The sequence below is a fragment of the Bos taurus genome, chromosome 19 (genome assembly GCF_002263795.3).
Source record: "Bos taurus isolate L1 Dominette 01449 registration number 42190680 breed Hereford chromosome 19, ARS-UCD2.0, whole genome shotgun sequence".
NCBI classification, from domain to species: domain Eukaryota; kingdom Metazoa; phylum Chordata; class Mammalia; order Artiodactyla; family Bovidae; genus Bos; species Bos taurus.
This window is the reverse complement of record NC_037346.1, coordinates 36,261,194-36,284,741: the sequence shown is the minus strand read 5'-3', so window position 1 is coordinate 36,284,741 and position 23,548 is coordinate 36,261,194. Positions and strand designations below refer to the sequence as shown.

General features: G+C 45.3%; 1 protein-coding gene and 1 long non-coding RNA gene across 2 annotated transcripts in view; one reads left to right on the top strand and one right to left on the bottom strand.

Annotated features, from left to right (window-relative positions):
• Positions 1–1,851: 1,851 nt before the first annotated feature.
• On the bottom strand, positions 1,852–12,674 carry LOC104975061 (uncharacterized). The gene is made up of 2 exons (XR_009491730.1): positions 12,304–12,674; positions 1,852–2,272 (listed from the first exon to the last, which is right to left on the bottom strand). It is a non-coding gene; the product is annotated as an uncharacterized lncRNA (long non-coding RNA).
• The window catches only part of ACSF2 (acyl-CoA synthetase family member 2), a 31,503-nt gene continuing 19,540 nt past the window's right edge, over positions 11,586–23,548 (top strand). Inside the window, exon 1 of the mRNA NM_001078112.1 lies at positions 11,586–11,787. Within this exon, the coding sequence (NP_001071580.1) occupies positions 11,660–11,787 (128 nt within the window). The 5' untranslated portion in view covers positions 11,586–11,659. The remainder of the gene's footprint in view (positions 11,788–23,548) is intronic.

Sequence of the window (23,548 nt, the reverse complement as noted above, 5' to 3'; positions counted from 1 at the left end):
CTGGATTACTACTTTGAATCTCTCTCCCTTCCATCCACCCCCAACCCAGCTGCCCAGATGATCTTTCTAAAAATTTAGCCAAGTCTCTCCTTTGCTTAAAACCCTTCAGATAGCTACGTGTAGGATATGGGCCTCGCTCATTTCTGCATTGAGTCCTGCGTGCTCCTGCAGCCTCCTGACCAGCCCTGGCCCCTGCCTGGGATGCTGTGGAGGCCTCCAATAGATGGTCTCCACACATTTCCCTCTCCTGAAATGGCCATGCCTTCCCCACCACCTTCTCTGCCTAGTTAATTCCTAGTCCTTCAGGAAACTTCCCTGAGGTTTATGAGTCCTTAAGCAATCACCATTAATGTACGGATACATGAGAATTGTGCATAATAATGGTCCCTGGCTGATAGGACTGAAGGAGTAAAGCACATACGACAGTGTCTGGCACTTAGTAAGTACCCAACAAATACTAGCTATCACTCATAATCCACCTTGTGTTACACTTTCCTTTGTGTCTCTTTCCTCCACGCTGGCTTGTGATGGATGGCAGGGATTTCGTTTTTGTATCCCTCCCCAGAATCTGATTCAAGGTAATTGCTGATTCAGGGGTCTGTTGAATGAATGAATGAGTCACTTTACCCACTGCAAATCTCAGTTTGCTTATCTTTGAAATGGACATATTAAAATTTCTTTCAGAGGGGAACTGTGAAGACTGAATGAAGTCAGCGCTGTGGCCTACTCATTTAACAATCATGTGTGCGCCTCTTCTCATCCCCCACAAGGCACTGTGCTCTGGGCTTCTGGGAAACAGACAAGGGCAATTGGGTAACAATCCATTAGCACTTGGCAGTCTCTGAAGCCTTTGAGCATCCGTTCTTAGTTTGATAATGTACATGAGGAAACTCTGAAACACATTTTATTGTTAGCTCTCTTTTATGAAGGGAGAAGTAACTTGACCTCAGTCACACAGATGTTTGAGGGGGAGACCCAGATTTTTTATTCCAAATCCTATTTCTTTTCACTACACCCTATTTCTCTACCCCAACTCTGGGAACCTACACAAATAATTATTATAGAAGGAAAAAAGAATAAGGGCCTTAACACACACAGGTAAAATCTGTCTGTGATTGTGTAGGGCTGTGTGGGTATAGATTTGAGTGTGGTAACATCAGAACAACATATGTAAGAACATTCTGTGTGCTAGGACTGTACATATATTACATGTATTCTTTCTTTTAACTTTTGCCTTGCTGTTGCTGCTGCTGCTAAGTCACTTCAGTCATGTCCGACTCTGTGCAACCCCATAGACAGCAGCCCACCAGGCTCTGCCGTCCCTGGGATTCTCCAGGCAAGAACACTAGAGTGGTTTGCCATTTCCTTCTCCAATGCATGAAAGTGAAAAGTGAAAGTGAAAGTGAAGTTGCTCAGTCGTGTCTGACTCTAGCAACCCCATGGACTGCAGCCTACCAGGCTCCTCTGTCCATGGGATTTTCCAGGCAAAAGTACTGGAGTGGGGTGCCATTGCCTTCTCTGAACTTTTGCCTTACAAGGCAGATATTATTTCCACTTTACAAAGGAAGGATTAATAATTAAGGCCCATAGAGGTCAACTATTTAACTCTAAGGACAGTCACAGCAAGTGAGTGTATTTGGAGGAAGGTGAGTCATACCTGGGCTTCTCTGGTGGCTCAGATGGTAAAGAATCTGTCTGCAATGTGAGAGACTGGGAAGATCCCCTGGAGAAGGGAATGGCAACACACTCCCTGGAGAACTCCATGGACAGAGGAGTCTGGTGGCCTATGATCATACCTAGCATGACAGAGAGGGGAACCTGGGAGAAAGGAAAAAATCAGAAAAGTCTCCATGGGAGGAAGTGGCATTTAAGTTGGGCTTTGAACAATGGGTCAGATTCAGACAGACAGAGATGCCACACACAGCAGCAGAGTGAGGAATTGATTGCAGCTTTTCACTTTGAGACTTCTTCACTCCCTGAGGCTGGAAACCCACAGCTTCATGAGAAAGTGAAGCCTATCATCTGTTGGCAGCTGTTTCCTTGGGAACGAGACTGGCCTTGTGCTGCATCCCATCAAATGAAGTGCCATCTTGTGCCAGGATATTGAAGCTGTTTGAACAACTGCCACAAGTAGCACAGCCCTTGAGAAGCCAAAGGTCAGGACCAGGACAGGAGGCAGCAGCTTCCTTGGGCGTCAGATGGGTGCTGCCGCTGCCATGTCCAGTGCAATCCTGGCAAGTCGCTCCAGTTCTCCAAGCTTCCGTTTCTCTTTCTGTCAAATGAGGATAATAAAATGGGAAAATGTGTCAAGGACCCACAGAGAGACACACACAAGAAAGAGCTGAATGGCACCATGCAGTGACGTGAACCTTTCTGAGGCAGCTTTCATGTGTTGCCCCATAGCCGGAGGTGGACTGAAAAATTAGGTAGACTCAGAGAGCCCTTGAAGGTTGGAGGCCCCAGTGTATTTTTTAAGGCACATTATCTCTGTTTATATAGTTTGCTTATTTACATAGGTTTGCTTTAAATACTTCCACATGTAGAGAGATACATTTATGTTCTTATAAATGAGTCTGTCCCAAAGTAAACTTCAAATTTAAAACAACTGCAATTAGAAATCCCTAAAAGGTTTTTGTACATAAGATGAAAAAATTCTAATTCAGATGAGAGGGTAGATGCATGAGAATTGCCAAAAATGCTTCATGAAATTAAAAAAATACTCATTCGGGTTCTGCCCAACCATATATTAGATGTTATAAGAAAACTCAAAACAGTATAGCATTGTCATGGGCAGGTATCAGTGGAACAACATGGAGAGTCTAGAAACAGATACAGTGTACAGGAGTTCTTAATATATAGTTAACATTGTATTTATAGTCAAATCCATCAAAAGGGGAGAGCTGAACAAATTAGAATGCATTTATACAGTGGAACCTCACTATGGAACATTATGCAGTCATTAAAGAGAATGCATAGAACTACATGTACTGACCTGGAAAAAAATATTTGTTGTATATGCTCAAGCAAAAAATGCAAGTCACTAGAGGCATGGCATAGCATTTTAAAATTCTGACCTTATTTCAGACTTACAGAAAAGTTGCAAAAAAAAAAAAAAAGAAAAGTTGCAAGGATAGAAGAAAGAATTCCTGGATACCCTTCACCCAAATTTTCCAACTGTTAACATTTTACTATAGAAACATCTACATATTTCTGAACTACTTAAGAGTATGTTGCAGACGTGATACCCTTTATCCATAAATACATCACTGGGTCTCTCTCAGGTACAAGTAGAACTCATATAAGCACAGGATAGTTATAAAAATCAACAATTAACACTGATCAATACTATTATCAATCTATGGACCTTACTCAGATTTCATCAGTTGTCCAGCATGATTTCATTTTGGGGAAAAATACATAAAGGGAGAGGTGAAGAAACATTTACATATGTCTGTGCTTAGCTTAGTTGCTCAGTTATGTCTGACTCTTTGTGACCCCATGGACTGTAGCATGCCAGGCTCTTCTGTCCATAGGATTCTCCAGGCAAGAATATTGGAATGGGCTGCTATTCCCTTCTCCAGGGCATCCTCCTGACCCAGGTATCAAATCTGGGTCTCCTGCATTGTAGGTGGACTCTTTACCATCTGAGTCACCAAGGAAGACCTTTGCATAAGTCTACATGTTGTGTAAGAGCTTGGGAAAGGTACAGAACATCCATATTTTTAACCTTACTTAACTTGAACATCTGTTACAAGGTGCATGTATTATAATTTTGTAATAAATTACAATGAAGAAAAGTTTACTATAAATAATGAATGAATTAATAAAATCACTATAGGTTGGACACAAAGTTGAGATCAAGTCCTGGTTCTGCCAACTTTGGATACATCACCTAATCTCTCCAATCCTGGATTTCCTCATCATAAATTTCCATCTATAGAGGAAGCTATATTTTCAATAAGGATTAATTTTGAAAAAATACACAAAGTTCTCAAAATTCCCTAGAAGACACTTAAAAAATAATTCCTATAAAACCAACCAACTCTTGCATGTTCCCACCTCCTCCTCCTTGCTCATGCCATTCAGCTTAAAATGTCCTTTCCTTCCTCTCCACTACCACCATTTTTTTCACCCTTCAAGGCCCCGTCTAGATGCCACCTCCTCCAGAAATCCTTGTCTGATTACCCCAACCAAAAGTGATCTCTTTCCACTGATGCCCTATGGCTTCCCCATGCCCTTTGCATTAGAATTGTTGGCAGGGATAACAATGATTGAACCCCAGGGAGTCTGCTGGAGAGCTCAAGAGAAAGGCTGTCCTTGCTAATCAAAGGCTATGCTATGCTTCTCTGCTGATTCTGTCTGTGTGTGACACCTGGAACTGTCATGATGAAACCATCAGGGATTACACTGCCTCTCCACTGAGAGTGACAGAGGGATTAGCTTGGGTCATGGTACCAGCATTTGGAAGCATCCTGACATACTGCCTAGGCCTTGAAAGGCCTCACTTCTTGGTCATAGGGTTTGAATACCACCAAATGGAGATTCTTTTTCTATTTATATCTCCTACTATATATAGTAGGCATTCTAAGAATATAATTTGAGTCATTTGTTTGACTCAAATCACTCAAGATATATTGAGTACCTACCACATACCACATGCTAGCTAAAAGCATGCTGGAAATAAAATCCATAATCATTATACACTCTGCCTGCCTCTCTTATAGGCCCTGCCTTGCCTCCCACGACTCCCAAAAATGCAGTCCCATAGCAATACTAACAACTTCCAGAATGTACATGCTCCCTGTCTTCACGTATATTTTCTCCATACGCCTGTTTATAGACTCTGCCCCTATAACATCCCATTAGCCGTCCACAGTTTCCCCTCCCAGTCCTGTCTGGGGTGAGCTGCATAATGGCTCCCAAAGTTATCCATGCCCTAATCCCTGGAACCTGTGAATATGCTGCTTTATATGGCAAATGAGACTTTTCGGATATAATCAAATTAAAGATCTTGCGACAGAGAGATTATTTAGGAAATCACAAATGTTCTTATAAGGCAGAGCGAGATTGAACATAGAAGGGAATGAGGCAATGTGACTAAGGAGGCAGATATTAAGAGTGAAGCCTAGAGCCAACAGAAGCTGAAAGAGACAAGGAACAATTCTCCCTGGAATATCTGGAAAGAACTAGCCCTGCCAACACCTTGGTTTTACTCCATAAAACTCACTTCAGACTGGCCTCCAGAGCTGTAAGAGAATAAATTTCTGTTGCTTTAAGCCATTAAACTTGGTAATTTATTCCAGTAGTGTTAGGAAGTAAAGTAAAAGTGAAGTCGCTCAGTCGTGTCGGACTCTTGGCGACCCCATGGACTGTAGCCCACCAAGCTCCTCCATCCATGGAATTTTCTAGGCAAGAGTACTGGAATGGGTTGCCGTTTCCAAACCAATACACTACGCACTCAGCTCAGACCTCCAAGTGACCTTAGGTGACACACTTAGAGTAGGTGCCTGTCCCCTGCGCCCTTCTCTCACGGCACTGGCCATACCACCTACCACCATCAGTTTCAGAGTTCATGTTCTCTACTAGACAGTGAGTTCCCTGAGGGCAGAACCCTGTCTTATTCATATCTGCAGCCCGAGAGCCCACACTTGGCGGTATCTAATGGGAAACAGTGGAAACAGTGTCAGACTTTTTTTGGGGGGGCTCCAAAATCACTGCAGATGGTGACTGAAGCCATGAAATTAAAAGACGCTTACTCCTTGGAAGGAAAGTTATGACCAACCTAGATAGCATATTCAAAAGCAGAGACATTACTTTGCCAACAAAGGTCCATCTAGTCAAGGCTATGGTTTCTCCAGTGGTCATGTATAGATGTGAGAGTTGGACTGTGAAGAAAGCTAAGCGCCGAAGAATTGAAGCTTTTGAACTGTGGTGTTGGAGAAGACTCTTGAGAGTCCCTTAGACTGCAAGGAGATCCAACCTGTCCATCCTAAAGGAAACCAGTCCTGGGTGTTCATTGGAAGGACTGATGCTAAAGCTGAAACTCCAATACTTTGGCCACCTCATGCGAAGAGTTGACTGATTGGAAAAGACTCTGATGCTGGGAGGGATTGGGGGCAGGAGGAGAAGGGGATGACAGAGGATGAGTTGGCTGGATGGCATCACTGATTCGATGGACGTGAGTCTGAGTGAACTCTGGGAGTTGGTGATGGACAGGGAGGCCTGGCGTGCTGCGATTCACGGGGTCACAAAGAGTCGGACACGACTGAGCAACCGAACTGAACTGAACTGAGTGGGCACTCAGTGAATGTCTGTTGAACCAATGATTGAATAAAGGAAGATAAATTAGATTTGGTTTGATAACATTGGGTCTTACTCAAGGCTTGACACATAACTTTAGCTCTTGACTTTGACCCAAGAAAAATTAAAAATTACATCATCTAAAGAAAGATTTTTGTCCCATATTCTTTATGACAGCAAAGCTTTCACAACTTTTGGCCAATGCTAGAACTGCTGTTGCTTTAGTTTTTTCAATTCTGAGCTGTCAGCAAGAAAATATTTATTGTCTAAGATCACAAATGTCTGTGTCTGCCATCAACTATTAGTTGTGATCAAAATAATTTTTACTTTACATAGCAGTTCAGAATGAGTTCCTTATTTTCACTTTCAGTTTGAAAATCAGAAGCATTGTTTTTAGCACAATTCTTGCTAACTTTGTTTTTTGTTTGCTTTGTTTTGTTTTTGGTATTGGCTACTGGATCTGATTGGCAGAGTATAACCATCATTTATCAAGTCACTGTCATCTCTTCTTTCAAGATTAAAACTCTGTTCCTCATCCTCCTCTTTCCTCTTTATGTGGCTGCCAGTAGTCTCTCCTTTTTCCCCCACCTTTCCTTTATGACTGCTGCATCTCGTATTAGATAGTTCCCTTCTCAGACTTACGGTGAAGAAATTTCTTTGAAAAAGACATGTTTCATATAGTACTTGTATACAGTCATTTACAACAGAGAGCTCTGAAAAACTACAGCAGAGGAAAGAACTTTGCTCAAGGTCATTGAGAGGGAAAGCAGCAGAGCCAGATTCTCCCGAGGCCAACTACAGTACCTATGTAACACTTTGGTACTCAGTGGGAACCTCAGGAAACACAATGGGCTCTGTAAATGATCTAGTCAGGATGCCTCCCTTGGGCTGTTAACAACAACAAAATTATTAAGAGAAAACATGTACACTGTCTTAGGAAAAAAAAAGAGAGAAAGGCTTTTTATCAAAAAGTAGTAGTACATTCACATTGTTGGTATAACCATCACAACCACCCATCTCCTGAAGTTTTCCATCTTCCTAAACTAAAACCCTGTACCCATAAGTCCTTCGTCCCCCTCCACACAGCCCCTGGCAACCATCATTCTACTTCCTGTCTCATTGAATCTGACTACTGTAGATTCCTTATGTAAGTGAAATCATAGAGTAATTGTCCTCATCATACTTGTGCAGTCACTAAGTTGTGTCCAACTCTTTGCAACACCATGGAGCCTGCCAGGCTTCTCTGTCCATGGGGTTTTCCAGGCAAGAATACTGGAGTGGGTTGCCATGTCCTTCTCCAGGGGATCTTCCCAGACCCAAGATCAAACCTGCATTTCCTGCACTGGCAGGCAGGTTCTAACCTCTGAACCACCAGGAACACTTCAGTTATCATACTTAGCATACCTTAAATGTTGCTACAAGGATAATTTTGGTAGCACGAATCAGAATTTCCTTTAAAAAAAAAAATTTATTCACTTATTTATGTATTTGGCTGTGTTGGGTCTTTGTGGCACGTGTAATCTTGGGTCTTCATTGCAGCCTGCAGGATCTTTTAGTTGTAGCATGTGGGATCTAGTTCCCTGACCAGGGATCGAACCCAGATTCCCTGTGCTGACAGCACGGAATCTTAGCCACTGGACTACCAGGGAAGTCCCAGAATTTCCTTTCTTTATAAGGCTGAATAATGTTCTGTTTTACACACCACACTTTGTTTATCCACCCATCCAAGGACATTTGGGGGTATTTCTGCCTTTTGACTGTTGTGAATAATGCTGCACTAAATACTAATGTAGACACATCTTCTAGAGTCCCCGCTGCTGCTCCTGCTGCTAAGTTGCTTCTGTCGTGTCCAACTCTGTGTGACCCCATAGATGGCAGCCCACCAGGCTCGCCTGTCCCTGGGATTCTCCAGGCAAGAACACCGGAGTGGGTTGCCATTTTCTTCTCTAGAGTCCCTACTTTCAATTATTTTGGGTGCATACCCAGAAGTAGAGGGCTTCCCTTGTGGCTCAGCTGGTAAAGAATCCGCCTGCAATGCAGGAGACCTGGGTTGATTCCTGGGTTGGGAAGATGCCCTGAAGAAGGGAAAGGCTACCCACTCCAGTATCCTTGCCTGGAGAATTCCATGGACCGTATAGTCCGTGGGGTCACAACGAGTCGGGCAGGACTGAGTGATTTTCACTTTCACTTTTTCACCAGAAGCAGAATTGTTAGATTATGTGGTAATTGTTCTTAATTTTTTGAGGAATTGCCATACTGTTTTCCACATCCACTGCACCATTTTACAATCCTACCAGCAATTGTTCCAATTTCCCTATATCTTTGCTAAAACTTGTTGTTCTATTTTTTTGATAGAAGCTATCCTAATGGATGTGAGGCAGTAACTCACTGTGGTTTTGATTCGTATTTCCCTAATGACCAATGATGTTGAGTACCTTTTCATGTGCGTATTGGCCATTCATACATCTTCTTTGGAGAAATGTCTATTCAAGTCCAAAGGGAACCATCTGCATTATTATAATTGTTTCTGTTTTATCTTCTATTATTTATCTCTAAACAATATACATATTCAGCCATTTCTTGATTTTGTGTTTAATAGGTAAGAATTTTCACTCTCATCTTTTCTCAAGTCCTTCTAATATAGTTTTATTGCTATTTTTGTACATACACTCTTGCTTTGTAACTTTAAATGACATACTCCTTTATTTCATGTTCCATTATCAATAAACAGGATTCCCTGATACCTCGATTTATAAGGTAAGTATATCCGCCTCCACTTCCATCTCCTATTTCTTACGTCTCAGCTACTGTCAAGAGTGACTTCCAAGGTTTGTAGCATTTACATTCTATTTCCTAACTTCAAGTCTTCTGGACTTTTTCATAGGTTGATGCTAATAATTTTTTTTAAAAATCAATAAATGGTGTTTTCAGTGTGAGACTGATTTTGAAGCACAGGAAGGGGAGGGAATTGACAAAGAGGAAGGAGTAGGGCTTTCTCAGGACAGCCAGTGGCATGAGCAAAATCACAAGGGCCATAAATCATGCAAGTCACGTGCAGCACAAGCAGATTTGAATCAGGCAGAAAGCTCCCCTTGGGCAGCTATGAGGAGCTGAGCTGGCTGAAGGAAGGAGGAGGAAAGTTGGAGGGCCTCAATGGCCAAGGTGCCCAGCTCCCTTGCTCACTACTCCCTCAACGTGACCCAAGAATTCTGATCACCATGATTTGCTTCCTGGACTCAGAAACTCTTGCATCAGGCATTTCTGTATTCCTTTCCCCCAACCCTCCTCACCTTCCTTGGAACTTCTGCCTGCCACAGGTCTCAAGGCTTTGCAGAGACGAAAAGTAACTCCTCCTCCCCCCAAAAGTTTGCAGTATACGTCATGCAGAGGAAAGTGTCAGAGTGTAGACACAGGAGGAAGAAGAAGGTGGAAAAAGAAACTACCCAACACTGAAAACTGGTCTGTGCTACTGTACTCAATGATTACCCTGGCCCTCTGGGTGAGGCTGGTATTATTCCATTTTAAAGATGACTGAGGCTAGAAAGTCCCTGTGACTTGCCCAAAGCCTCAAACTGAGTATAGACAGAGCCTTGGCCTGTGTTTGTTGTGCCCACTTTGATCTTGAGCAAGTAGCTAAACCTCTCTGGGTCTCAATTTCTTTATCCATAAAAATAGAGACATATTCCAAGACATTCCTATTCCCGTAGGTTGATTGTGAGGGCAGAGATAACGTCCTTGAAGAGTCTAGCCTGGGGGGATACATCTTGAAATTGGTGGCTGTGGTTCCACATCTGTCTGGGAAGTCAGGAAAGCCCAGTGTATGCAAAGCCGCGGCTGGAGCAAAGTTCAGGAACAAACTCTTCCCACCCTTCCCCCAGGACTCTCAGACTAGCAAGGAAATTTCAAGGGCCTGCAAGGTCACTAGCTACTCTCCACTTCACAGGCCCAGAGAGGAGAAATGACTTGCCCAGGGTCACCCAGCAAGCTAGTAGCAGAGCCTTCCAAGTAGGGCTTAGTACCCAGACTTGGGATACTCCCTAGGGCCCCACATTCCTTGGGCTGAGCCAGCAGAGTGTGTGAGTTAGTCTGTTAGGAAGACATGTCCTTGCAAGTCCAGCTCCTTATAATCTGTGCCCCTCTGTCTTTCTTCCTGCACCATCCCCATATCACTGAAATGTGGGGACCCTCTCCAAGAGCCAGGGTTTCAGGGGGTTCTGAAGTCACTCTCAGGATCATGAAGAGGAGCAGTGTACTCTCCTTCTCACAACCCCAATTGAGCCCAAGTTCCCAAATAAAAATAAAGGGTTAGGCCAAGTCCCACCCTCAGCCACCAGTTCTTCTTGGCCCAGTGTGTATCCCTACCTCTGGGTCAGGACGGGGAGGTCACCCTGCCAGGGCCTTTCCCCCAGTGTTCTCCCCTTCTCCTCTGGAGGAAGGGTCATGGCTACAGGGACACTGCGAACCTGGCACATGTGCCGCCTTGGTGCCCAGTGCCTCTTCGCCTAGCCAGGTCCAGAGATGGGCACTCATCTTCTGAGCATTCTGCACCTGCACCTCAGTCTCCAAGGCCACAGGGAGGGCCTTGAGAGAGAGGTTTATTTTACATTCACACTTTGGAACATCATAGGGCACAGGTTCCAATGCCCAGGGCCACGGGGAATAGAGATGGGAGACTGACGCTTGGGATGTGGGGGTACCAACTGGAGCCCCTTCTGAAGTTGACATCTATCCTCAGCCAGTACTTGGGCCCGCCGGGGGCTCTGCACCCTTTGTCCCAGCTGCCTCCCCTCCCCCGAGGGCCCTCTCCTCCAGCTGGCATCTCTGGGAACGCGGGCTCCCCTGGCTTCAGGCCTGCAACCCGGGGCGGGCGAGGAGGGGGTAGGCCCACACGTGACCCGCCCCCCCTCCGGGCCAACACGGCTCGCGGACGGGAGACCGGGGGGGGTGGCCGGGTCAGGGCGGGGGGCGGTGGCCGGGTCTGACCTCGCCGCGCAGCTGGCTGCCCCTCCACGAAATCAACAAAGTCTTGCGCCTCCAAACCCAGGCCCCTGGTGGTTGGGAAGGGAGACCTGCCTTGGGCAGCGGCCGTGGACGCCCGATCCGGAGGGAAACCAGGGCAATTCTCCGAGGGTGGGGGTAGGAGGGGGAGGGCTGCGGGTCCAGGGGATGGTGGCCCGCGAGCAGGCTCTTCCTCCATGCCTCTCTCGGCCTCGCCTCGCTCCGCCCCGCCCGCCCGGCACCGAGTCCTCCGAAACCCATAGGCAGAGGCGACCCTCCCGCCTCCCCGCCCGCTCCGCGCTCGCCCCGCCTCAGCGCACTTTAAAAGTTTTCTCTGGCTGGGACGCGGGCGTCGCGAGCCATGGCTGTCTACGTCGGGATGCTGCGCGTCGCGAGGCTGTGCGCCCGGAGCCCGAGGGTGCTGGGGGCCCGGGTCGGCCTCTCCCGGGTTTGGCAGGAAGCGAGGTTGTGGGGCGTCCGTCCTCTCAGGTACGCGGCCCTGGAGGAGAGGGACGGGTCAGTCCCCAGGGATGGGGTCTTGAGGATCCTTCAGAGCCTCTCTGGGGGCCGATCGCGCTCAGGCTGGGAGGTCCTCGGCTGCCCCACCTCCGCCGGGTGGCGCACGCCAAGGAGTAGGTACCCCCCCCCCCCCCCGCACCTGCACTCAGGCAACAGGAAATGCTGGCCTGTCCCAGCAGACTGGTGGCTGCAGCTGGTGGCTGTCAGGGACCCTGCACTGACTCTGGGCTCTGGTCCGGGGCTTTAGGCTCTCCCATTGGTGGGCACACTGATGACCAGAAGTGGAGCCTCTAGCAGCCTGTCCTGAGGGGGAGGGGCAAGGGCAAGGCCTGTGCTCTGTCTCCAGGACACTGCCTCTGAGCTAGACCCCTTTCACTGATAAACTCGGGGACCTCCCACGCCATGTTGTCCACCCCAGGCCACTAAGCTCTGCAGTGTCTGCTCTTCTCACCAACTGCTAACACTGCTTGGCTCCTTACTACTTACTGGGTCTGTTTTCTTCTGTCCTTAATGCAGAGGGTGGGATGGGGGCTGGCAGGTGGAGGATGTGCTCTGCAGCAGTGAACTAAGTTAATGCTACCTCTTTGTAAGTCTGCAGTTGTGAAATTGTGTTGATTAAGCAGAACTGGGCTCCCACTGATATGATCAGTGGTGGCTTTTACCTTCAGCACCCAGCAGAGGGAGGCCTGGGCACCAATGAGTCTGCCCTGCCACCCAGCTAGGCCACATACTAGGTCTGGGGTCAGGACACAGCTTTGAACACCAGATGGAGTGTAGGCCTGGGCATGGAAAAGGGACAAGAAGCCGGAAGAGGTTTCTTGTCTGAGAGAACTGCTTGTTTAAAAAAACAAAAGAAGGAGGAGGGAAGTTGGAGGGAGACAGCAGACTCTTCTTGGGCTGGAGTTCCAAGATCACAGTGTTTTGAACATGCTGGTTTCTGAAGATGGAAAGCATATGCCGTGCTTTCGGATCACCAAGCCTAATTTTCTGGGGAGACCCAGTGGCTCAAGGAGCGTCAGCAGATGGGATTCTGATGAAGAAAACAATTCTCCTCTAGCTTGGTCACTCACTACCTCCCGGTGCCTCCCCAGGCAAGCTCTGCCATGGCTAGCCTGTAGCATCCAAGCCTCACCTCTGGTCTTCAGGATGCTCCTGAGACTGTGAGGGCTTTCCTTATTTACTCTCCAAAGTGAACATGTTTCATGATGCTAGGTCAGGCCACCTTTGGCCACATGGTATCCTTCCTGACCTTTGACTTTATGTGCAAACAAAGCAGACCTCTTGCCTGCTACAGGCTTACAATCACGGATTAGGGGCACCAGGCCTCAGAGAAATTCTGACTCTGTCAGGAGGAGATCCATGGATCCAGAGAAAGATTTCCTGAGCATTTGGCCTAATTCCCTTCCATGCCTGCCACTCCCTTGTGCTTAAGGCCTTGCCTACTGACTGTGGTGGTTTAACCTGATTTTGTTCCTACATTGCTCTTAAGAAACCCTCAAGAGTCTCAAGCATTCAACAGATATTCCTGAGCGCTTACACCATGCCAAGCACAAGGTGGATGCTGTTGTTATGAAAGCCAGAGAACCCAGTCTTCCAGGAACTTGTAGTCCAATGAGGGAGAAGATAAGTCAGCATGATTACTACTCAGTGTTCTAGGAGCCATGGTGTGAAAAACTCCCGGACTTCTGTACTTTACTGTTTCTGATCTGGTCACGTACAACCTGCTTTCTTTCTTTCTAGGATTTGTTGATTTATTTTTTGGCTGTACTGGGTCTTCATTGCTGCACACGGGCTTTCTCTAGTTGCAACAAGTGGGGCTACTCTCTAGTTGCAGTGTGCCAGGCTTCCCATTGTGGTGGCTTCTTTTATTGGCCAGAGCACGGGCTGTAGGCTCACGGGCTTCAGCAGTTGCAACACATGGGCTCAGTAGCTGCGGTTCACAGAGTCTAGAACACAGGCTCAGTAGATGTGGTGCACAGGCTTAGTTGCTCCATAGCATGTGGAATCTTCCCGGACCACAGATCAAACCGGTGTCCCCTGCATTTCAGGGTGGATTCTTAACCACTGAACCACCAGGGAAACCCTAGACTGCTTTCTTGCTGACCAACACCCCATGCCTGTTACTTATCAGATCCCCAGTTTTACCTGTTAGGAAAAAGCAAGAACTTTTTGGGTTATAGACTAGACTGTATAGATTGCTTTGGGTTATAGCCCTGGCTCCTCTACCTACTTGCTACATGACCTTAAGTACGTTACCTAACCTTGGAGCCTATGTGGAGTTTGTCACTAATGCTACTGCTTGCTGTACTGACAAAGGCTTGCTCTTCTCAGTCTTTGTTTTGGGGCAGGGTTGGTCCCTGAGAACCTCCAGATGGGGTCTGTGTAGAAATTTCAAGTGATTTGAAGGTAGGAGAGGAGTCCCTCAAGAAAGTGTCCTCTTGCTTGCATCTGGTTCCTCTCATGGCTAGTTACCAAGATGTCAGCCTCTGCCAGGCCCAAGTCTAGCCCTTGGATCTGCTGGACAATCCCTTATCCACCCAAGTCAGGGATGTCCAGAGTCTTTTTTCCAGAAGGAAAGAAGAAACTGTCCATTGCTGTCCAAACCTCCTGAACTACCAACGCCTTCCCTGCTTCCCCAGGGAAGGCAGATAATCTAATCTGGAGCTTCAGGCACTCTTGGAGGACAGAATCTGATGCTGATTCCTGGTGAACCTATGATAAACAGGTTTCCTTCAGACCTCGAAAGCTGGCCTGGGGCTGCCTGAGAGGCAACTGTATCTGGGGTGCTGGAAGCACTCAGAGGTGGTGAAGACAGAGGGAACCATGGCTCAAGCCTCTCAGAATCGGGTGTGACCCTCAGTGAGGGTGGCGGGGTGCCTCCAGTGACTCAGCGCTGATGGTCGGGGCAAGGGTGTGAATGGACTTCATGGAACACCTTCCAGAGGGATGACTATAATCAGGTGGGACTGGTAGTGGAAGCTATAAAGGGATGTCCCTGTATCAGGGGATTATATTAAGCTACGAATTATTTTGGGTAGAAATCAATGTACAAAAATATGCTCTTCTCATAATCTACCGAAGATGATTAACAAAGTATTTGGTAATGATATCTCTACTCATTACTCCAGTCTAAGTGTAATCATAGAAAATAAACTATAAACGTGGACACTGGACATTGTAATCAGTGAATGGTACACAATGGTTTTAGTTACGTCTCCTGCCTTGCATGCAATCGGTATGCAATCCACTGTGGAGGTCCAGTGTGGGATACAAGGATGAGTAAACTTGTTTCCAGATACTTCTTTGCCTAAAAGGGATCTGCAGATAAGGATCACAGACCCACTGATTCAAGGCAGTAAGGGTGCTCAGTCAGAGCAGGGAAGAATCTGATAGGTTGGAATGGGATTAGGTTAGACTTCCTAAACAAGTTGGGATTTGAATCTTATCCCTCCAGTAACAGGGCTGTGGTTTGAAGGATGAAGCCTATATACTTGTATAAACCCTTGCCTGTGCTTGAACTCTTTAAACCCTGGGTATGAAGCCCTCCCAACATCCCCACATTATTTATTTATTCAATCTACAAAGACTTTGGAACCAGACAGATCTGAGTTCAAAAGAATCACTTTCTAGCTTTGGGACCAAGTTGAACTTAAGACTTTAGTTTTGTGTAAGTTTTGTTTTGTACTTGTGAGAATTAAATGAGGTCACATAAGAAAATCCATAACCCACAGCCTAGCACTCAGATTTTCAACCCACTGCATTGATGAGACTATGATACAGATAATACTTATGAAACAGTGGCTTTGCACACTCCTTCAATGACCCCAAGGCCCACAGGTTAGAGCCTTGCCTGGAGAGTAGGAGAAAGACAGTTCTAGCAGAGGCAACTGCTTGAACCAAGCTGTGGCTGCTCTGTGTTGGCAGACCTATCCATGCTTATGCTGAGTGTTAGTATAAAGGGCTGCTTTCCCCCACCCCCAATTATATACTGAACAAAGTACAGAATATAGTTTCATCTCTTGAAGGGGCCTTGCTAGAAGACTGTCCTGATAAATGACAGGTACCACTAACTCTGCCAAGTGCCTCTCCCTTTAGAAATAAACAAGCTGTTTTTCTAGTTTAGAAATCATGTTCTGTGACTCTCATTGGCATGTATGTGTTTTTCAGTTTAGGAGTCAGGTGACAGGAAAGCAAACCCAGCCTTTGTATGGCTTAGTTCAGTATGGCTTTCGGCAAGTCCCTCAACCTCTCTGGACCATGATTTCTTTGTAAAATGGACCACTTGGACAAGAAGCACTCTACAATATTTCTGTGGACATTTTGTGATTTCCAGGGAGTCTGGGCTTTGAGGCTTGGATCCCTGAATCCAAGAGGGCTGTGGTGGAAGTTCGAAGCCTTAATACTTATATGAAATGTTACTTGTGCTTGAACCCTTATGAACTCATCCTAACCTCTGGACTCTCTGGTTTTCTCTAGCCCTCTGTGAGTGAACAGAAAACATTGAGGGTTTGACCCTAGAAAGTAAAGATCTAAACCTTGTATGTGGGGTTTTCCTGGTGGCTCAGATGGTAAAAAATCTGCCTGCAATGCAGGAGACGTTGGTTTGATCCCTGGGTTGGAAAGATCCCCTGGAGAAGGAAATGGCTACCCACTCCAGTATTTTTGCCTGGGGAATTCCATGGACAGAGAAGACTAGTGGACTACAGTCCATGGGATCACAAAGAGTTGAGCATGACTGAGTGACTAACACTTTCACTTTCTTTTTCAAACCACGTATGTGCCTTAGTGATGCCACCAAGGGCAACTGTTCTGAATCAGCCTTCACCCTTGACTTCTGTGTACTTTCCCCAGTAGCTCGGAACAGTGGCCCAGTGGAAAATCTGCAGCATAGATGCCTCCCGTCCCCAAGTATTTCAGGCTTTTGAAAATGCCCTCTGTCTTCTACAAACACGCATACACTATCAGTTTTATTGGAGTTAAAAACGGAAGCTTCCACCAATATAGAGTGCCCTGCCCAAAATCTTTATTGTAGCTCTTACCACTCTGGGGTTCTTTGTAGTCTGTGTTCTTTGTAAGCTGTGGACTCCATCAGGAAGGTTATGTTGGGTGGTGGAAAGACCATGGGACTTTATGGTATAATGCAACTGTAAAATGTACAAATCATAAGTGTGCAGTTTGATGAATATTAACAAATGTATACACCCATTACTCAACACCCCAAGATATAAAACGTGTCCATAACTGTAAAGCACTGCTATTCGGTAGAAATATAATGTGAGCCACATATGGAGTGTCATGTTTTTCAGTAGGCATATTTTTAAAAGTAATAAGAAATAGGCAATAAGTTTAATGATATATTTTCTTTAACTTAGTATAGCCAAAGTATCATTTCAGCATGCAATCAATCATGTAAAAATTGCTAAGGAGGTATTTAATATTCTTTATTTCATGAAGTCTTCTGAATCTTGTGTGTATTTAACACTTACAGAATGCTTCAATTCAGACTAGTCATGCTTCATGTGTTCCAGAGACCCATGTGACTGGGCTGCCATAGAGATAGCACAGCTCGAGAAATTTCTGTAGTGCCTCTTTCCAGTCAGTTCCCTCCCCAACCAGAGATTATCACTATTCTGATTTCTAATCTCTATAGATTAATTTTGTCTATTCTTGAATCTTAGAATGTATACTCTTGTGTCTAGTTTCTTTTGCTCAAAAACCAAGGCTTGCTTTGGGGAGAAGTGACCTATTGATCTTGACAAAAGAATTCATGGAAGTGTGTGTTATACATTAAACAGTTTAGCCTTCCTTCATAACCGTGGGGAAAAGGACATGATCTCCTGTGCCCAATATTTCACCTCTTGGGTGTAGCAACAGAAAAGTAGGCTGAGAAGTGGGGTCCTCAGAAGAGGTGTAACAAATGTGTCCGGGGACTGTCCCAGCAGAGAGCGGTGCAGACAGTGTGACTTCTAGGCCCACTGAACTGGGCAGCCCAGTTATACTTTGTGGTCCTCAATATTTTCTCATCTAAGAGCTGTTTTTTTAATTAAACATTTTATTTTGAGATAATTGTACATTCACATGCAGTTGTAAGAAATAACACAAACAGATCTCATATAGTTTCCCCCAATGATAACATCTTGCAAAACGGTGGTGCAGCAGCGCAGCCGGGATATTCGCACTGATACCGCGTCACCACTGCAAGGATCCTTCAGGTTTCCCTGTTACAGCCACACCTACTGTCCCACTTCCACCCCTCCTTAGGACCGCTCACGGTCTGGTTTCTGTTCTCCTTTAATTGGATTTCATCATGTCCAAAGGTTATGTAATGGAGTCATACAGTATACAGTCTTTCAAGACTGGTTTTTTCACTCAGCATAATTTCTGGAGATTCATTCAGGTTGTTTTGCGTATCAGTAGTTCCTTTTTTAATTGCTAAATAGTATTCTTTGATATGGGTGCACAGTTGGTTTAACCATTCACCCACTGATGGACATTTGGGGGTGTTTCCAGTTTTTTCAAATAAGGCTGCTGTATGCATTCATATGGAGAAGGCAATGGCACCCCACTCCAGTAGTCTTGCCTGGAAAATCCCATGGACGGAGGAGCATGGTAGGCTGCAGACCATGGGGTTGCGAAGAGCCGGACACGACTGAGCGACTTGACTTTCACTTTTCCCTTTCATGCATTGGAGAAGGAAATGGCAACCCACTCCAGTGTTCTTGCCTGGAGAATCCCATGGACGGAGGAGCATGGTAGGCTGCAGACCATGGGGTTGCGAAGAGCCGGACACGACTGAGCGACTTCACTTTCACTTTTCCCTTTCATGCATTGGAGAAGGAAATGGCAACCCACTCCAGTGTTCTTGCCTGGAGAATCCCAGGGACGGGGGAGCCTGGTGGGCTGCCGTCTATGGGGTCTCACAGAGTCGGACACGACTGACGCGACTTAGCAGCAGCAGCATGCATTCATATACAGGTTTTTGTGGGATTGTAAATAAGTCTTTGTTTCTCTGGGAACATAATTGCTTATAGTTCTTCTCAGTATCTTCAGGAGATTGGTTCCAGGACCCCTGCAAATCCCCAACTCTGTGGTGGTCAAGTCCTTTATACAGCATGGCAGTAGTGCAGGCAGCTCTCCCTGTCTCCTGTTCCACGTCTGCGTATGGAACCTGTGGATACAGGGGGCCAGCTAGATGTGTTTCTTTAGGATAATTGTCAGCAGTGCAATGGCTGGCTTGTATGGTAGTTGCGTGTTTAGTTGTACAGAAATTGTCTGTTTTCCAGGATGACTGTACCATTTTCCATTCTCACCAACAATATATGAGCGATTAGCATCCTCATCAGTATTTGGTATTGTCATTGTTTTTAATTTTTGTCATTCCAGTAGGTGTATAGTGATATCTTATTGTGTTTTTAATACACATTTCCTAATGGCTAATGATATTGAGTAACTTTTCATATGCTTATTGTATATCCTTTTTGGTGACATATCTCTTTATGTCTTTTGCCCATTTTCTAGTTGAATTGTTTGGTTTTTTTACTGTTGAATTGTCAGAGTTCTTTATGCGTTCTGGATACTAGTCCTTTGTCAGATGTGTGGCTTGCAAATATTTTCTGCCACTCTGTAGCTCATCCTGTTGTCCTCTTTAACAGGATCTTTCACAGAGCGGAAATTTTTAATTTTGCTGAAATTAGTTTATTAAGTTTATAGATTGTGCATATAGTGTCAAGTTTAAAAATTTATTGCCTACCCCTAGATCCTGAAGCTTTTCTCCCATATTTTTCTCTAGATTTTAAAAAAATATTTAATTAATTAATTTGTTTACTTATTTTTGGCCGCACTGGGGCTCTGTTGCTGTACGTGCGCTTTCTCTAGTTGCGGCAAGTGGGAGCTAATGTTGGTTGTGGTGCGTCGTCTTCTTATTGCAGTGGTTTGTCTTGTTGCGGAGCACACGCTCTAGGCGCACAAGCTTCAGTATTTGCAACATGTGGGCTCAGTAGTTGGGGTGTGCAGCTCAGTAGTTGTGGCTCGAGGGTCCTAGAGCACGCAGGCTTCAGTAGTTCTGGTGCACAGGCTTAGTAGCTCTGTGGCATGTGCGATCTTCCTAGGCCAGGGATTGAACTGGTGTCCCGTGCGTTGGGGCGGATTCCTATCCACTGTACTAGCAGGGAAATCTGCCTGTTGGTCTTCGTTCTGGCACACAGACTTCTCTCTAGTTGTGGTAGACTGGCTTAACAGTTGCAATGCATGGGCTTAGTTCCCTGACCAGGGCTCAAATCCACATCCCCTGAATTGGAAGGCAGATTCTTAACCGCTGAACCATCAGGGAAGTCCCTCTAAATGTTTTTCAGTTTTAATGTTTTACATGTAAGTCTGTGGTCTATTTTGAAGGGTGTTTTTCCCTTAAGAGACAGGTTGAAATTCCTATTTTTTGCTGAGGACCTTTTAACATTATAGTCATTCTTGTGCTCTTGGTGGCCACTGTACAGTAAAATGGCCATCAATTAAGAAAATGACCATTCACTAGTGCTCTGGATTTTTATCTGTCACAACAGCATCTACATTTTCTTAAACACTAGGTTGCATGTTGTAGCTGGTATACATGTGGCACTCATCTTCATGGGTACATAAAAAGTTTAACTTTCTTTCAGGGTAAAATAGATATTACAGTTTAAAAGTTGTTCCCTCCTTCACAAGCATCTGCCATCTCTATTCCCAGATCAACCACCAGCCTAGTGTCTTTCTGCAAATAGCGAAAGGAGCCCCTCTACACCTTTGAGAATGCAGCCCCCATGGTGTGTGGGTCAGTCCAGGGGCTGCTGGGTTGAATAATGAATCTTGGGGTGATGAGCAAGCGAGATGGAAGAGGAGCACCTGCCTCTCATTTGCCATGAGCTAGATGTACTGGTACACTTAGCTGGAACTGTGTCTTACACAAGGGTGAGTGTATTGACTGAGGACTGAGGCTTGCCCAGGAGGATAGGATACCACATGAACATCACGGGCAGCCTGGGGCCCTTCCTGTTTGCATTAAAGTTCATCTTGTCCTGGCCCTTTACACAACAGGTCCAGTGGGTCATTCTGTCCCTCCCAGCAAGTTGTTCTATCTTTCGAATGTTGAAATACCCTTCCTAGAAGATTATCAAGCCTCTTATATTTTTTTTTCTTAAAAATTTCACATGGAAAAAAATTTTTTAACACAATCATATGATCAAATAACAAGCACCTGTGTACCTACCACTTCAAATTAAAATATAGCCATACTTGTTACACAAAACTACAAATAAAATAAATATTATGGATCAAGTTGATGTCTGTTTTGTAAGCCTCCTCCTACTCACCCCTCACCAGAGAACTACTGTCATAAATTTAATGTACATCATGTCAGAGCACGTTTTTTGCTTTTAACATGTCTCTGAATCCATAAACAGAATAGCGTATCATTTGTAAAGCACATAGAATCATGCCAAGCAAGCAATAAGTGCTCTTTGTTTTTTATCCATAAAAATACTTATGCTTTTATAATTTTAGCAAAAATTATATCACCGCGCCCTTCTTTTTTCACCCAAAAGTATGTTTTGAGATCTGTTTACACCGACACCTATAGATATAGGTAATTCTTTCTACCTGATGTTTACAAATCCATTATATAACAACATCTCCAGCAGTGCAATTCCCACGTTAGAGGGTTGGCATTTTCAGCTTTTCTAGAAATTATTCTGGAGAGGCTGCGCTGCTATGACCACCAGCAGCAACTGAGAGCTGCTGTTTCCCCTCAGCCTCGAAAATACTTGGTATTCCTGAATGAGAACGTGTTTGCCACTCTGGTGGGGAAGCTAAAGTGTTCTTGCTGTGGGTTGATCTACATTTCTCTGATTACCAGCGAGATTGGGTGTCTTTTGAAATGTATTCTGTGAATATTCATATTCTTTGCCCATTTATTGTTAGATTACGTGTCCTTATTGATTTGTGGGATTTTTTTCCCCCTTTAATACAGGCTAAATGTGAATCTTTTGTCTCCTATATATAAAATGAAATTTGTAAACCCAGGCAGTTGCTGTCTCTTAGCTTTGTTGATGATTTATTTTTTTCTTAGAGCCCAAGAACCAGACTGGCATCAAATGCCTGTAAGGGGAGGAGCAGAAGCCAGCCCATGACTTGAAACAGAAGCAGACTATTGATTAAAGCTTTCTTGCTGGTGGCTGGCATGGCACCTTGCCCAGAGTAACAGTGGTCGGCCTCAGTGTAGGGGCTGTTCCTGTGTCCATGGGCCCCTCACATCTAGTCACCATGCCTCCCTGGTGGCTTCTGAAAGGATTAAGAGGACTTGTGCAAGACCTGGGGTTATTCCAATTTCTGATAGGAACAGGGTTCACCTGCAAGCTCCTGGCCCAGATCCCAAAAAAACTCTGCCCAGGAAGTAATATGTAATAAGAGGCAAAACAAACTGCTTCTCTCCCAAGTATATCGTCATACCTATGTACTCAGGTGGCGTGGTCATCCCTGCCTCTGTGGCTCCTTCGGCATCCAGCTCTGCCTGTGGTCTCTGCCTGACCCTGTCAGGACCTGCGATCCTTGGTGCTTACAGAGCCTCTGGCCCTGACTTTGGTCATCTGCCTTGGAATGTCACAGAGTGCTGCAATTGCTCACAGAAGTTCCCTGAGCTAAGCAGACCGTGTTTTCTGACTAGGTACTGCTGGAAGGCTAGGCTACATGGGGGAGGGCCAACAGCAGTGCCTAGGTGAGTATAACCAGAGGACTGTGCAGTTAGCGTGCAAAGCCATCGTGCTTGGGACTAGAAGTGAGCTGGAAAGATGCGTTCAGAGGCAGCAAAGAAGATGAATCAGATACCGCAAGTAAGTCATGGAAAAGAGCCAGTGTGTGCTTGAGGGCTGGAAGGTGGGAAGTAAATGGGGGTGGTTTTCCATGGGCCTGTGGCACCATTAGCTTCAGGTTTGCTGCCCTAGGCCCTGTGCAACCTCAAAGGAAGCTGTGGATGGGCTGCAGTGTAAAGAACATACAGAAAGAGGCCCAGGGTTGCCACCCACTCAGATAGGGTCACTTAAGAAAATGAATCTCTAGCCTCATTAATAAAAAAATTATCCTTTTTATAGATACCTTTTAATAAACACACACATATTTTTGGTCACCATTTGAAAAATCATAGACATCATACTATTGATATTTTCCATCTTTGCCGATCTCTCCTGGTTGTTTTGCTTTGTGACATGGACATCTTGCTTACTGGGCACTTGTCTTCTTTCCTCTGTGCATTTGTGGCGGATTGGGCTATTTTTGTGTTTCCTGTGTCAATGGCACTTATCTTTTTCATGGAAAGCTGTTTGTGATTGAATGATGAGGCTTTTTTTTTACCACCTTTTATGGTGGCATCTTGGACAAGCTGCTTAACTTCTCTCTCAGTTTCTCTATTTGTAAGACAGGGATACGCACACTTGGGATGATTTGCCTGACAGCATTACAGGGCACACGCTCACTGTTTTCTCACTTCCGTAAGTTCACTGCCCTTCAGGAGATTTACCCATCTCTGCCCTTCTTCACTGAACATGCCCATCTTTTTCATAAATCAGAATCATTACACTCCCTACTTGTCATAAACATCTCTACAGACATTCCTGTAAATTATATTTGCAAGTAGACAACTATTTGGTGGATCCTGTTTTCCCACTGGAGCAAGGCCAGAGCTTTGCCTCTGGTAAGCCACATTCTAAAT